Source organism: Artibeus jamaicensis, unplaced genomic scaffold (genome assembly GCF_021234435.1).
Source record: "Artibeus jamaicensis isolate MK-2021 breed Jamaican fruit bat unplaced genomic scaffold, CSHL_Jam_final contig_467, whole genome shotgun sequence".
Taxonomy (NCBI): domain Eukaryota; kingdom Metazoa; phylum Chordata; class Mammalia; order Chiroptera; family Phyllostomidae; genus Artibeus; species Artibeus jamaicensis.
This window is the reverse complement of record NW_026521845.1, coordinates 3,625,608-3,639,119: the sequence shown is the minus strand read 5'-3', so window position 1 is coordinate 3,639,119 and position 13,512 is coordinate 3,625,608. Positions and strand designations below refer to the sequence as shown.

Below are 13,512 nucleotides of genomic sequence, written 5' to 3'. Positions count from 1 at the left end.
GCAGAATAAAATATCCTAAAATGCAGTCCCAGCCTCGGTGTGTGACAGAGAATCACAGCACCCACAGGGTAATCACTTAAAGCAAAGTTCCCTCCGGGCGCCCAAGCCCAGAGAGTCACACCCAAGCTCTGGTCTCCTTATTCTAGCCACGACCCAAATGCCATCTCATTTACTCTACTCATTGGCTAGGGCTGCCGTCACAAAGGACCACACGCTGGCCAGCTCAAACCATAAAATTGTGTTGTCTCGCAGTCTTGGAGTGACTGAGATTAAGGGAACAGCGGGGCTCGTTTAGGGTGAGGCCTCTCCCCTGGGCTGAGACGGGCACCTCCGTGTGTCTTCCCCAAGTCTTCCCTCTGCCTATATCTGCGTCCTCCTTTTCTCTTCTTACAAGGACACCAGTCATGTTAGATTAGGGCCAAGCTTAATGATCTTGTTTAAGCTCAGTTACGTTTTTAACTACCCATCTCCAAATACCGCCACATTCTCAGGTACTAAAAGTTAGGTCTTCAACGTAGGAATTGGGAGACATGATTCAGCCTGTAACATTCACTTAACTCCAGTTTTTCACCTTCACGTGACTCAACTCTTCTGCTTCCCAGTCATTTCGCACCGCTGGCCCTGCTTGCAGCCATGTCCTGCATGCTTTCCCACAGGCCTGTTCAGTGATAAAGGGGACAGAGCTACCCATTTCCCATCTCTGAGTCACATGTGGGTCCGTCCCCAGAGTGCCAGGTGACGCCGCGAGTTCTTAACTCAATAATGACTCAGAAAATCTGGGAGTGATGTCTTCTGTTGGAACCACAACCTCTGAAGCTGTTGAGCAGTCTTAAAATTCCAGTCAGTGCAGACTGCTTCACCACGGAGCCCGAAGGATCTTCTGTGGTCCTTTTGCTCCTTCTCTGATATTCCCAGGCCCTCACACACACAAAACCCCCATGAGTCATTCAGAATTGATCTACACTCCTCAGGTGATTTCCCTGCCGCCGCTGGCCAGTAACGAGGTCCTTTTCTCCATGGACAATGTCAGTGACTGGGGCCTCATGGGGAGCCAGGGTTTTCACCACCACCCGGGGGTAACCAGGCCACCCCCTGGCACTATCAGATTTTACACCCATGGGACAGTCATGAAACAGCAACCCCTTCTTCCCTTGAAGGAGCAGTGTCAGAGAAAGCCAGCAGAAAATTTATTGGGAACATAATAGACCCACGTATATATAGGCAACTGATCTTTGACAAAGGAGCAAAGGCGATACAGTGGAGGAAAGATGGTCTTTTCGACAAATGGGGCTGGGACAACTGGCCATTCACATGCAAATATAGTAATCAGTCTAGACACAGACCTTACATACCGCACAAAAATCAGCTTAGAATGAATCACAGACCTAAACGTAACATAAAAGAAGACCTATGTGACCACTGGTATGGCAACGATTTTTTAGATACAATGCCAAAGCTGCCATCAGTTGGAGAGGCAATTGATAAGCTGGACATCGTTAAAATTAAAACTTTCCTTCCGTTCTGTGAAAGACAATGTCAAGAGAATGAAAAGATAAGCCACAGACTAGGAGGAAATAGTGGCAAAAGACACATCAGGTAAAGGACTGTTATCCAAAGTATACAAAGAATTCTTAAAGTTCAACAATAAAAAAAACAGCCTGACTTAAAAATGAACCAGAGACCTTATCACATACATCACCAAGGAAGATGTACAGATGCCAAATGAACATATGAAGACGCTCCATGCCATACGTCATCAGAGAAATGCTCATTAAAACAACAAGCTATCACTACACACCTGTTAGGATGACCCACACCTGGAATACTGACACCACAAACCAAGTGCCAGCCTGAACGTGATGCTAGAAGGGATACAAGTTGGTACAGCCACTTCAGAAAACAGGCTGATTGTTTTTCACGAAACTCAACTTACTCTTACCCTATCATCAAATAATTTTACTCCTTGGTATCTGTTCAAGGGAGTGAAAAACAGTCCACACAAAAACCTGCACACGCATGTTTATAGCAGCTTTATTCATAACTGCCAAACTTGGAAGCAACTAAGATGTCCTTCCTCTTAGTCAGCTTAGGCTTAGTCACCACGCAGTGGGTGGTGTATAAGCAACTCAAGTTTATTTCTCACAGTTCTGGAGGCTGGCGGTCTGCAAGCGGGGTGCCGGCATGGTTGGGGTCCGGTGGGGACCCTCTTCCAGGCTGCAGACTGATGAGTTCACGTGGAGGAAGAGGGCCGAGGAGTTCTCTGGCCTGTTCTTACATTTCCTTCCCCCCTCAGCTTTATTGGGTTATAACGGACAAATTGAAAATTGCAAATATTCAAGATGTACAACATGATCTTTAAAGATACTTATACATCATGATATGATTGCCACAAGCAAGCTAACTAATGTGTTCATTGTCTCACATACTGTCTTAGCAAATTTGAATGAAACAATGCAGTTATTAACTGTAGTCACCAGCAGGCTGAGCACTAGAGCTCCAGGATTTGTTCACCCTGTGTACCAAAACTTTGGATCCTTTGACCTCTATTCCTGCCCCCAACCCCCAGTCCCTGGCAACCACTATTCTATTCTCTCACGAATTTGACCTATTTAGATCTCACATTGTAAGGGCAGTCGTGGGGCATTTGTCTTTCTGTGCCTGGCTTATTTCACTTAGCATGATGTCATTCAGTTCTTCCATGTTGTCACAGACAGCAGAAGTTCCTTCTTTTTTAGGGCTGAATAATATTTCTCTCTAGATGTCACATCTTCTTGTCTGTCAGGGGACACTGAGTTTGTTTCCATGTCTTGGCTGTTGTGAATGGTGCCACAGTGAGCATGACAGTGTAGATGTCTCTTGGAGGCACTGGTTTTATTTTGGGGGGGGTGTGCCCAGAAAAGGAATTGGTGGATCATATGGTAGTTCTGTTTTTATTTTCTCCAGAAATCTCCATACTGTCTTTCTTACTGGCTATACCAGTTTACATTCCCACCAATAGTGTACAGGGCTTCCCCTTTCTTCACATCCTTATAAGCCCTTTATAATAATAGCAATTCTAAAAGCTGTGTGGTGACAGTTTTACTGTGGTTCTGATTTGCGTTTCCCTGACGACTAGTGATGCTAAGCACTTTTTCATATGCTCATTGGCCATTTGTATGTCTTCTTTAAAAAATAAAGTCTATTCACATCCTTTGGACTTCTTTGATCAGATTTTTCATTTTTTTGCTATTGAGTTGTATGAGTTTCTTATATATTTTGGATATTAACCCCTTACTAGATATATGGTTTGCATTTTTTTCTCTCATTGTTCCTTCTTGTCTCTAAAACTGTGAGTCTGCAGACAGACCTCCTTGGAAAGTCAATAAATGTTCATTGTCCATTATTACCACTTGATGATGATGACAAACACCATTGTTTGCCTATTTCAAGGATCTAAGAATAACATTGGGAAGAAATACTGTCCAGATAGATAGATAGAGAGTCTTATATTTAGCAAGCGATCTTGAGAACAGTCGTCCTCTTAATAAAACCTGGATTATGCTATTCATTAAATAAAATATATTCATAATGCTGACACCGTGTCTGTGTGGTTCTGAGGGTTTAGCAAATGTACTTGGGCAGTGCAGAGAGCCTGCTCATTTTCCGAAAGGGAAATATTGCAAAGGTTAATGACTTGCCTCAGGAACACTTGGGCCCCTTCCACTGTAATTAAGAACTAAAGTTTTCATTAGTGACTTCAAAAGAAATTGCACAAGTTTATTTTTGTAAAAGACATGAAGGTATATTGTAACATTTTCATTGCTTACGAAGTCCTCATATATCCTGTTTACAAAGATTTTATGTTATATACACACACATTCAAATTCTGGGTGTGGAGAACTCTAGTGGGCAGTGTATGTGGACGGTAGAAAAAGGCAGGGTGTCCCGCATTTCTCCTGGGCGTGATCCAGGATTGAAGGGAAAAGGTCCTGGACTGGCTCAGAGTGCAAATAGGTGGAAACAAAATCCGAGATGTGTTTCAGCACTGCGGTCTGTGGGAGAATTCAGTGAGAACTCAGGGTTTCCAGGCCAGTGGCACCATGCATCAGCTGAAGGATGAAACATAAGTAGAAATGGGAGTGAAAGAAAGAGGAGTGATGTGCCTGGGACGTTCGTTTCTGTTAAGTTTGGGTGTCTTGTTTCTATGTAAAATGACAACAATATGCGAGAAAATAGTTGTGCAAACATTGTGTGGTCAGAACGATGATACAAAACTACACAGATTTCAGTGAGGGTGTTGTCAACTCAGTGGATGAAGGTGACGGTCAGGAAAAGTATGACTGTGTCATTGAACCTTGAGTGTCCTGAAAAGAGTGGAAAGACCTTTCAGCCAAAGGGAAAAGTTCTGTAAAGACAGAGAGGCCTGCAACACACAGCAGTGTTCACAACTGACAACCAATTTGCTTGGCTTAGGAATAGAGATGGGGATGGGATGTGGACGACCGGAAATGAGGCCAGGACCATAAGGTATCGGTCAGGCCATGCTAAGCACTGTGCTTGAAACGAAGTCTGTACTCAGTAAATATTCGGCGAACAAGTGAATGAATCATTTTATCCACTGCTGGTAGATGAAATCTTCATGTTTAAATATTGCATATTTAATAATTTACTAGTTGGCATGTTGGCTCATTGAAGAAAAGTAATGTGCTCATACTCTTTATCTCTGTTCCATGTATGGCTGATCTTTAATCTGTTACTATCATCGTTAGAAATCTGCTTACTAATGAGCACCAAAAGTCGACAGTTCTGAAAGTTAATATATAGACAAATGTTCACATATATTTGTGTTTTTCTTTTTTCTTTTTCTAGGGTCAGACATTGTTCAATGGTTAATAAAGAACTTAACTATAGAAGACCCAGGTAAATAAATAATTTTCCCATTGATAGAATTATTTTTTGTGTGATTTTAAGAAATGTGTTTCTCGGGGCCAATATGAACCTGAAAATTTATAATTACACTTAACTATGCTTGTAGCATTTATACAGATGTTATGGCAGTCAACATATAGTTCTCTAAAATTTATTTCATGTATGTTTACTAAGAATTTTCATATGTTTAATATTCCATTTTATAAAATTTGATTCAGGCTCTTGGCGATTGTTAGGATGGATGAACTGTATATACATGGTCATAAATAACTGAACAAATAATTTTTAGTGTGTGATCATGAAGTAATAAAATTTCCCTTCATAAAACCTATAAATCTCATTCATTTATAATTTTGCCTTATCTCCATTTTTGCGTGAGGTTTGCCAACAATGTTATTTCCCATCATGCCCACGTGATTGACTTAATGCTGTTATTTACGTCACAGACCCATCCCTGCAGTGGGCAGTCTGTCTATTCTGCAGCTCGGACTCACTCCCAGAGTCTGGGAACAGGGTTGTGTTGCCGAGAACAAATCTCTGCAAGTGTGAGGTCTGCTTAATGACTTTTTAAAAATACCTTGTAAGAGCCTTCACATGTGGCAAACAACTCACATACTAACATGAAGGTAAGATGTGTTTGTTTAGAGAAGATGCTGTGGAAAGAAATCAAATGGGGTTATAAAGACGGAGAATGACCTGGCAGAGAGAGAGAGCAAACCTCTAACTGCACAACCCCCTCCCTTTGATAGAAAAGAATTCTGTATGGCCCTGCTCCCACCTCCGATTACCAGTACAGGGGGATGCAAAGTTATTGTTTTTCCTCGTTTTGAGCTAATCTTATAAAAGCCATGCTATCATAAAATGTAGCTCTAAATCTAAATGCCTGTATACACCCCTTGTTCCTTTGGCACATGAGCTTTTAAAACAAGTATCCAAGCAGGTTAAACAGGATAAAAACAATTCAGTCAAGATGAAGCAGCTATTGTCAGCATCATATTATTATGAAGTGAGAAGTGGGGATGGGTCTTGGGAAAGGAAGCCACCGTCTTACCAAGTTTACGTGATAGCCTTAATTTAGGGGTGTGTCTGGCTTTATAAACTGTAGCATCAGATGAACGACACCCCACCCCACTCCCCAAAAAACAGTTTGGCACAATCACTGGTAATGAGGAAACTACTAATTTGCTAAGACTATTATTGCTCAAATGATGAAGTTGATTCAAAAGAATACGTTTGGTAAGTTAAGACTAAAAGTGTGTTTCAGTGACAGCATGAGAAGCAGGGAAAATATACAGATATAAATAATATGCTAGTAAGACACAATTATTGCTTCTAATTCATACATGAGATATTATTATAGCTGCAATGTACGTGAAAACTGGTTTTATTTGCTTGTTGAACAGTTCAAAGATGTTTTAAAGCTTTATTTGAAGATATATAAAAAGATCAAGTGAATCGTATCTGGGAAGGACCATATATATTTTTAGTCATATTTATGACAGGCTGAAAAATTAGGGTTTTATGTTGGTTGTTTAGTTTTTTTTTTAATGAGCTGATTTACCCTCTACAAAGTGAAAAGCTCTGTCTAGATTTGAAGAAGTGTAAGAACCCTCGGTGATTTTCCTGAAGGTAAAACAGATTTTGCACATAGAGAAGGAATCCAGCTGGCAGCGTGGTTCAAATTAAATATGTTCAGGAGCATAGGCGACATTGTGAAAGTTACTTTCATGGTCTCATGTATAAAATCAATCATACCATTTAGAACTGCTCATGAAGAGAAACTAAATAGCTACGGTCATGCCAGGTCCAATTTCGATCTTATAAATTGTCTGAAAATATTTAAAAATAAGAGAGAAACTCATGCCAGACTTCTAGTGTTTTATTTGGCAGTCAGATGGTGGTTTGAAGACCTCTGGAGATGATTCGAAGTGCTATATATCAGTAACTTGTTGAAAGGGGACTTTTTGACCAGTTGGAAGAAGAGGTTACTATGGCTGGCCATCAGAGCAGGTTCTGATGGCCCATTTGAAAACAGGGGAGAGGGTGGCATGATCCTCAGGTTCTTATCCAAGACCAATAAGTCCAGATTATTTATACATTTAATGTTCAGTATTTCATTAATGAGTAGCTAACAGGTTTTTGTTGCTATGGCGGCAATTCAGTGCACATTTGGCTGAATATTTCTTAGAGGGTTTGGTACTATTAGACAATTGGTCAAATAGTATTATTCATTTAAAATAAAGCTATAAGTGGGCCTTCCATTAGAATTTGGAATGTTTTTTAGCTGTGTTTACACACACCTATATTTCACATATTCATATAATACACACTCAGGTTTAGTCTAAGATTTTTGTGTACTTCTACCTCGAGTCCATTTTTACATTTTATGTTTTTCTACAAAAATAATTTCTTCACTATTTATTGATGCTTTTGTTCACTTAACACATACTTTCTGGATCCTTACTCTGGGTCAGGCACTGGGAATACAGGATGAGCTCACCCTCCTTGGATGGTGTCACTGCCCGGCTTTCCAGGTGGCCCACTCTCGGCTTCTCTTCCTCCTCACTGCCCATGCAGCTGGCCCTCAGTCCACTACAGTGGCTCTCCACCCCCCAGCTAACCAATCAGTGGTGGAATGTCCAGATTTCTGTCCTAGGTACCTTTCTCTTCTTACACACATGCTGCTAAGTGGCATATGCTGAAGACTCCCAGATTGGTAGCTTTCATGCCAACCTCTCTTCGGTGCTCCTGACTCATCTGTCTGCTGCCTTTGTCACCTCCATTCTGAAGGGCCAAACCCAACAAGACCCGAAAAGCACCTTGATTTACTCCTTCTCAAGAGTGCCCCTTCTTGCCTACCACAGTGACAGGGTTGGGTCTCCTACCCAAGAACATGCTGTGTCTTTCTATTTGTTCAAGCTTGCTTTGTGGTCTTTTAGGAGTGTTTTCAAGTTTCCTCGTGTAGGTTTTGCATGTTTCTTTTTTTTTTAACTTTTTTTATTGATTATGCCATTACATTTGTTCCATTCCCCCCCTCCGTTCCCCTCCACCCTGCATATCCCTCCCCCACCATTCCCCCCCTTTAGTTCATGAACACGTGTCTCAAATTCTTTAGATTCTGTATTTCCCCTACTATTCTTACCCTCCCCCTATCTATTGTCTATCTACTGTCTGTGCTACTTATTTTCTGTACCTTCTTCCCCCTTCTCCTTCTCCCACTCCCCTGTTGCTAACCCTCCAAGTGATCTTCATTTCTATGGTTCACTCTTGATCTAGCTGTCCTCTTAATTTGCTTTTGTTTTAGGTGTGGTTGTTGATAACTGTGAGTTTGCTGTCCTTTCACTGTTCAACTTTTTTATCTTCTTTTTCTTAGGTAAGTTCCTTTAACATTTCATATAATAAGGGCTTGGTGATGATGAACTCCTTGAATTTGGTCTTATCTGAGAAGCACTTTATCTGTCCTTCCATTCTAAATGAAAACTTTGCTGGATAGAGCAATCTTGGTTGTAGGTCTTTGGATTTCATTACTTGGAATACCTCTTTCCAGTCCCTTCTTGCCTGTAAGGTCTCTTTTGAGAAATCTGCTGACAGTCTGATGGGAACTCTTTGTAGGTGACTGTCCCCTTATCTCTTGATGCTGCTAGGATTCTCTGCTCTATTTTAATCTTGGCTAATGTAATGATGATGTGCCTTGGTGTGTTTCTTCTTGGGTCCAACTTCTTTGGGACTCTCTGAGCTTCCTGGATTTCCTGAAAGTCTATTTCCTTTGCCAGAATGGGGAAGTTCTCCTTTATTATTTGTTCAAATAAGGTTTCCACTCGTGGCTGCTCCTCTTCCCCTTCTGGTACCCCTATAATTTGAATGTTGGAACGTTTAAAGATGTCCTGGAGGATCCTAAGTCTCTCCTCATTTTTTTGAATTCTCGTTTCTTCATTCTTTTCTGTCTGGTCATTTTTTCCTTCCTTCTGGTCTACTCCCTTGATTTGAGTCCCAGTCTCCTTTCCATTACTATTGGTTTTCTGTGCATTACCATTCATTTCAATTAGTTTAGCTTTCATATGTTTCTCTAATTTGTGACTAAAATCAACCAGTTCTGTGAGGATCCTGATCACCAGTGTTTTGAACTGTGCATCTGAAAGTTTGGCTATTTCTTCATCGCTTAGATTTATTGGCTCTGGGGCTCTGAGTTGTTCTTGAGCCATTTTTGGTCTGGTTGAGCTGTTAAGTATGAGGAGCGGAGCCTTAGTTATTTACCAGGGCGGGGCCACCCAGGTCGCTGGTTTGTGACGCCGTATGTGGGGGCGGGGTCAGAGAGGGAGCAATGGCGGTCCTCTCCGCTAGCCGAGTGCATCCCACCACTCCACTGGGCCTGTTTATCCGATTGGAATTGTGTGAGCCTGCTGGCCTGTGCCCTGCGGTCTCAATGCTCGCCTCTTCACTGGTTTATCTGCACGCAGATGCTCGACCGACCGCAGACAGCCAGCCGCCCTCTTCCCTGTGTCCTCCCGTAGCTAGCCCGCACCTGGGATCCGTGCCTTCGGCTGCTTGCGCACCACCAGGTCAGGGATCTTTTTGGTCAACCCGCTGCACTGCTGGCTTCGCCCCTCTTACCAGTTAAGCTGAGCATTTCGGTTTTTTTTTGGACTCCATATTGTCGATTTTCTGTGTGGTTTGGTTGCGTTTATTGTTGTTAAAAGTAGTTGTTCTTAGATTTGGTTGTGCGCGGACGCAAGGTGTTTCCACCTACGCCTCCATCTTGGCGGAAGTCCCCTGCATGTTTCTTATTAAACAGATTCTTGGTTATTTTACATTTTGTTACTGTGGGTTTTCCTCTATAGTATAGCTAATTGTCTGTAATGTTATTGTCTGCATATATGAAAATTATTGATTTACATATGCTCGTTTTATATATTACTACTTGATGAAATTTAATTTTTGTTAATATTTTTAACTACCATATTGTAAAGTTAGAGTACATGTCTTCTCTCTTTTTGAATTCAAAACATAGATACACAATTGCAAAGGATTTATTCATTTTTTTCCTTTTCTCCTTTTTTGGTGTGCTTATACTGTCTGTTCAATAATTGAAGTCTGTTGATTCAGGTTTGCTTAAGTTGCAAAAAAACTCCTATTCTATTACTTAAGCCTCGTTTTCTAAAGTAGATATAATAATTGCGCCTATCACTTATGCTTTCCTGAAAATTAGAGAATTTATATATAATATATAGAGCAGTTATTAATGTACCTATTACATAATAAGTGCTCAGAAAATATTAATAGTTATAGTTTGAAATAAATTTTTGTTATATTTAGTTATTATTTTTTATAACAAACCGCCCTCAACACAGTGGCTTCAGATAAACAACAATTTTTTTTTGGCTCATGATTCTATGACTCAGCTGATCACTTCCTGGCTTGGGGCTTCTTGGCTGATTCATGCTGGGCTCTCAGCTGGCCGGTGGACAATCTAGGATTTGAGGCACATGTGGTACCTGGTCGGCTGTTGGCCACGCACATCCCATCCCCTCCTCCTCTGAGCCCTGGCTTCTTACCACACCGTGTTTGGGCTTCCAAGCACAATACAAGTTTCTGCTTGTGTCACAGTTACTGGTATTTTGTCTGCCAAGGCAAGCACCATGGCCAAGTTCAGAGCCACTCTAAGGAAGGACTGTCTAAGACCGTGGATGCAGAGGGTTGAGGACGAATCAGGGTCACTACTGCAACAATTTTTTATATATATACACATATATATATATACATATATATATACACACACACATATATATACACACACATAATCTTTTATATATACATATATGTATATATATGTATGTATATATGTGTATATATATGTATCCATATTTCTGCTTTTCAAAGCTTCCCATCCATTCCATATCCTACTATCTTTTGGCTTGGGTTTGCAAATTTTATCCCCCAGAACATGTTTATTATTTTCCTTAGTAAGCATGTTTTATGTCTGACACCATGCCATATTAATTATGGATGATATTTTGGGTAAATTTGAAAGCTTTAATACAGTTTGCATTCTTCACGAAATGATTGCCAGGCATCAGTAAATTCTTGACCTCACCCTCCTCATTTGTAATTCCTGCTGCCTCTCACCAAAGGGGTTACCCTTGCGAAGCTCTTGAGGCAATGGTAACCCAGGTGAGAGGTACCTTAAGATCCTCTTAGTCTTCTTAATAGCTGCGATTTGAAATGAGTCTCACTCTGACCCCTGGATATCAGAGGATGCATTTCTGGGATCCCTGATTGGCAGCCTGCTTTCTCCACCTCTCTTCTTTCCATCAGCCCACGCTTCTTGAGATCTCAATATTCCCTGAAAGGCATCCTGGCATTGGAAGCAACTCATGGGCTCTGCAAACAGACTAAAGCTCCAATTCTGGTTCAAGTACTTGCTGACTGTGGGGAATTGGGCAAGTTACTTGATTTCTCTACTTTTTTTTTCTTCATTAGTAAAACGCTCTTAATACTGTGTTTTGTGAAGCTCAAGTGAGTGTCAAATGCAGGTGTGGCCAAATCTTGATTTTTATTGTAATCAGGTCAAGCTCTTTTCAAAATCAGAACATTTAAATGCCCGCAATTTTTATATTAGCATTCAAGCTCAACGTTATTTCAGGAAGCATTCTCTCCATAATTCAGCTCCTGTTGGCTTTTCTCTACCCTAAATAGTTCCAAGAATATTTATATTTAATACTATTCAATTTTTTGCTTAATTTTATTATCTTCTCTTTTTTATTTAGATGATAGTGTTGGTCTGTTACATTAGTGGAATCTGAACAACGTAATGGTAGAGAACACACATCTGTACCATAAATTGACTGGTGACAATATCAATCAGTTTTTGATAATAACTTGTTTTTAAGATATGGGGATTCACTGAAGGGACAAGTTATGATAACCAATGATTCAGTGTGTACTTCCCTAAATAGATGGGGAGAAGTGAGGAGAAAGAAATTCTAAATGAATTGGTTTTTTGGTTGTTTTTTTTTTACTTTTTTAAATGATTTGTTTTTCATTTATACCAAACTCATTGTAAAAAGAAAAAGCCTAAAATCAAAATAGAAGAATAAGATTAGGGATACATGTGGGCCCAGGATAAAAAAATTAGTTTTGAATAATTGCAAAAATACTTGTTAAAATACCTGTGAAGATTTAGATTCAGACAAGTCAACCAGATGTTTTGCTTAAACATCATCAAACTGAATTGAATATCTTAATTGTCACTGAATTAACGAAATCATCACATTGTGCTCACCATTATATGGATTCTGTCATCTGCCTCACAGTCCTGCCACCAAGCCGGTGGAGAAAGTGATCTAAATTCTGTTTATGGATAAGTAACAGCATTGCTACAAATTCCCTTTGTTTCCCTGCCTTGGGGTACCTTTTGGGGAATTCGTAGCCTGGGGAGCATGAGGATGTGTCAGAGCAGAGAAAATCTAGAATGTCTTATCCTTGACAGTGTTTCAGACTTGCAAAGAACTGGTGCCTTTCCAAAACCACTTTGAAGTAGATTATTTCCTCTGATGACCTTAACAACAGCGTAAGTGGCCAGGCAGACCTTCTGTGCATTTTATATGAACCGTCAGTGGAGAAAATTTATGAATGCCCAAAGTCATAACCAAACCTGTTCAGTGAAATAAAACCTTGGTCTCGCCATCTCTACCCTGTGTGTCTGCCCCTTTTTGCACAATTATTTCAGGCTCAGAGTCTGCTTTTCCACAAAGGGCTGGCAATGAGGAGAGGTGGCTGCGTCTCCCGGGCCACATGGTCCACCACCTAGTGTCCCGTGGAGTGAAGTGATTGATCTCCTTGGATCTGGTGTTATATTGACCTCGTTCGCCCCGGGTGTACCCTGTATTAGTGCTGTTTTGTACATATTTCAACTCATAGGTGTTACAGTTTAAAAAAGAGAGCTGTTTAAAAATGTATATGCTATTCCAGTTGTTTGAAACAACAGCCTCACTTGTGTGGAGGGAGGGTAGAAGCATCTAAAACACTCTTGACAATAAGCAAGGCCCTTCTGAGCCCATAAAAATACATTATTATCATCCATTCTGCAAGCTATCATGTCAATATGAAGTAAATAAAAGTGACCCCTTTATTATTTACTGCTACAAGCCTGGGGGACCATTCTCCAAAAACTTTCCAGATTTCTAAGGCATCATTAACACTCTGAGGACAATAGTCAAGAAATCACAGATTGTAGCCCTCACGTAAACTTGAACAAGATTGATTAGTTTGACCTAGTTTGAGAGAACAGGTATTACCCAAGCATACGTCTTGCAGTTGTGCATTTTCCATTATAAATAATGCCTACAGGAAGAAAAAAACCAATAAATTCCTCATGTCTTTGGGCAGTTGCTCCTAACTCATTTTCCTGCTGCTACAACCATAGCTGCAGTTATGTTGCAGGGAATAGTATGTGTTGTTTTGGTTACTTTCCTGGGAGATGAGCAAGAGCCATTGCTTTCTTTGTGTGTTAATTTCAGGGCATGATTAGCTCCTCCTCAGAAGAGAGAAGTCATTGCTTTGCATATGTTACGTTTGTACCCCAGTTTTGTAAAAATCATGGTGACT

At 40.6% G+C, this 13,512-nt stretch overlaps 1 protein-coding gene across 3 annotated transcripts in view; it reads left to right on the top strand.

The window, feature by feature from the left end:
* The window catches only part of RGS7 (regulator of G protein signaling 7), a 305,346-nt gene that overhangs the window by 201,026 nt on the left and 90,808 nt on the right, over window positions 1-13,512 (top strand). For all 3 annotated transcript variants that reach the window (XM_053667351.1, XM_053667352.1, XM_053667353.1), the window contains exon 4: window positions 4,849-4,899. In XM_053667351.1, coding sequence (XP_053523326.1) covers window positions 4,849-4,899 — 51 coding nt within the window. The remainder of the gene's footprint in view (window positions 1-4,848; window positions 4,900-13,512) is intronic.